Source organism: Montipora foliosa, chromosome 5, assembly GCF_036669935.1.
Source record: "Montipora foliosa isolate CH-2021 chromosome 5, ASM3666993v2, whole genome shotgun sequence".
In the NCBI taxonomy this organism is placed as follows: Eukaryota; Metazoa; Cnidaria; class Anthozoa; order Scleractinia; family Acroporidae; genus Montipora; species Montipora foliosa.
In genome coordinates, this window is record NC_090873.1 from 36,937,494 (window position 1) to 36,939,349 (window position 1,856).

The 1,856-nt window shown below is 41.1% G+C and overlaps 1 protein-coding gene across 1 annotated transcript; it reads left to right on the forward strand.

Moving 5' to 3' along the window:
* The first annotated feature begins 222 nt into the window (after positions 1-222).
* LOC138002676 (uncharacterized) lies at positions 223-1,644 on the forward strand. Its single transcript, XM_068848676.1, has one exon. It carries the CDS (start codon positions 223-225, stop codon positions 1,642-1,644), a length of 1,422 nt encoding a protein of 473 aa, XP_068704777.1.
* The last annotated feature ends 212 nt before the right edge of the window (positions 1,645-1,856 follow it).

Genomic DNA, 1,856 nt, shown 5'->3' on the forward strand with positions numbered 1-1,856 from the left:
TTTTGGGAGTAAAGAAACAATATTTTCTCATTTACCACGAGTAACCACGAGTAACCACGAGTAACCACAAGATTATTACAAAAAGATAATGTAATTATTCTACTAGTTAATAGACCTTTTCAAGGTTAACACCGCCATTTTGCCGGGGGTGCAAAACTACTGGGGCGAGCGCGCGGCCGAGCATGAAATGCAAATGGCGACACGGCTGAATAATCTGTTAACATGCCAAAACACGCTCGTTGTGCGGTAGGTTTTTGCGATAATGATAAAAGATATCCTGACCTTGCTTTTGTCAGATCACATGTGGAGAATTTAGTATATCACAAGTGGCCAACTGACCCTAAACTTGCCAAAATATGGCGAAAACAAGTGGCGAAGACTCGAAGTGATTCGTTCAATCCTTCCCCTGGTGCTAGTGGGACTTTCGTGTGTTCAAATCATTTCCCATGTGGACGAAGAACTCCTGAAAACCCTAAAACGGATTTTCCGTCTATTTTTATGACTGTTTCGGATTACCTGCAGAAAAAATCACTAAAGAAAAGGAAAGCGAACAAGTTACAAGAAGCTGGTTCTGCAAGAAGCCTGTTCCCTAGCTCCAAGGAGTCAAAGCAGGATCCTGAGGAGAGTGATAGTGATGATGAAGAAATGGAAGCAGATGCAGATTACTCCGTTTCAGTTCCAATGCAATTCGAACAGTTGACAAGAGAAATGGAAGTAAAAGTCTACACAGGTCTGCCATCACCGAAAGCATTCGAGTTCTTGTTCGATTATTTGAGCCCAAAGGCTCGGTTTATGCAATATTGGAGGGGTGGAAAACAAACAAGAAAAGAATCGTCTCAACCTCCCTCTCCTTTTGAGTTAGCAACTGGCTATCTCAAAGGAAGACCTGGGCCAGAGAGGAAGCTTCGACTTGAACAGGAGTTTTTACTGACTCTTATGAAACTAAGACTAGCTCTTCTAACTTTTGATTTGGGGTTCAGGTTTCATGTGTCAGCTTCCACTGTCAGTAGTGTTTTTATAACTTGGGTTAAGCTCATGTCCAAGGAACTCTCCGTTTTAATTGTGTGGCCTAGTCGACAACAGATCAAGAAAACCCTCCCATACTGTTTTAAAAAGCTTTATCCCAAAGTAAGATGTGTAATTGACTGTTTTGAGTGCTTCACAGAAACTCCAAGTGGACTTGACCTGGCAGCAACACTATGGAGTGAGTACAAGCACCACTACACTTTCAAAGTCCTTGTTGCCATCACCCCAAATGGAGCAATTTCATATGTTTCACCATGTTATGGAGGCAGGGCATCGGATATTTTTATTGTAAGGAATAGTGGGTTTTTAAAAATGATTGAGCCTTACGATGAAGTCATGGCAGACAGAGGTTTTAAAATCCGAGAGGACTTGATGATGCACATGGCAACATTATGCATTTCACCTAGTTGTGCATCATCTATGCAAATGCTACCACGTGATGTCAGAGAGACATCAAACATTGCGAATGTCAGAATTTATGTTGAACAAGCTATTGGACGGCTCAAAGTTTTTCTTATTCTGAAAAATGAACTGCCTATTACCCTGCTTCCCCTGGCTGATGATATTGTTCGTGTCTGCTGTGCATTGTGCAATTTGCTTCCACCACTCTGTGTTTGATATTTTTGTTTACAAGTATGCCAAGGTGACCACATATTCAGTTTAGAGACTGGGGCAGGTTCATTTGAGAACTGTTAACATGTCAATGAAATGGGAAACTACTACTACACTGTACATAGATGACATCGTTGTGTATTTCAAGGCATAAGAGCAATACATTGCATTTTCTATTTCAGATTGAACAGTCCCCACAAAAGCTATCTAATGAACTT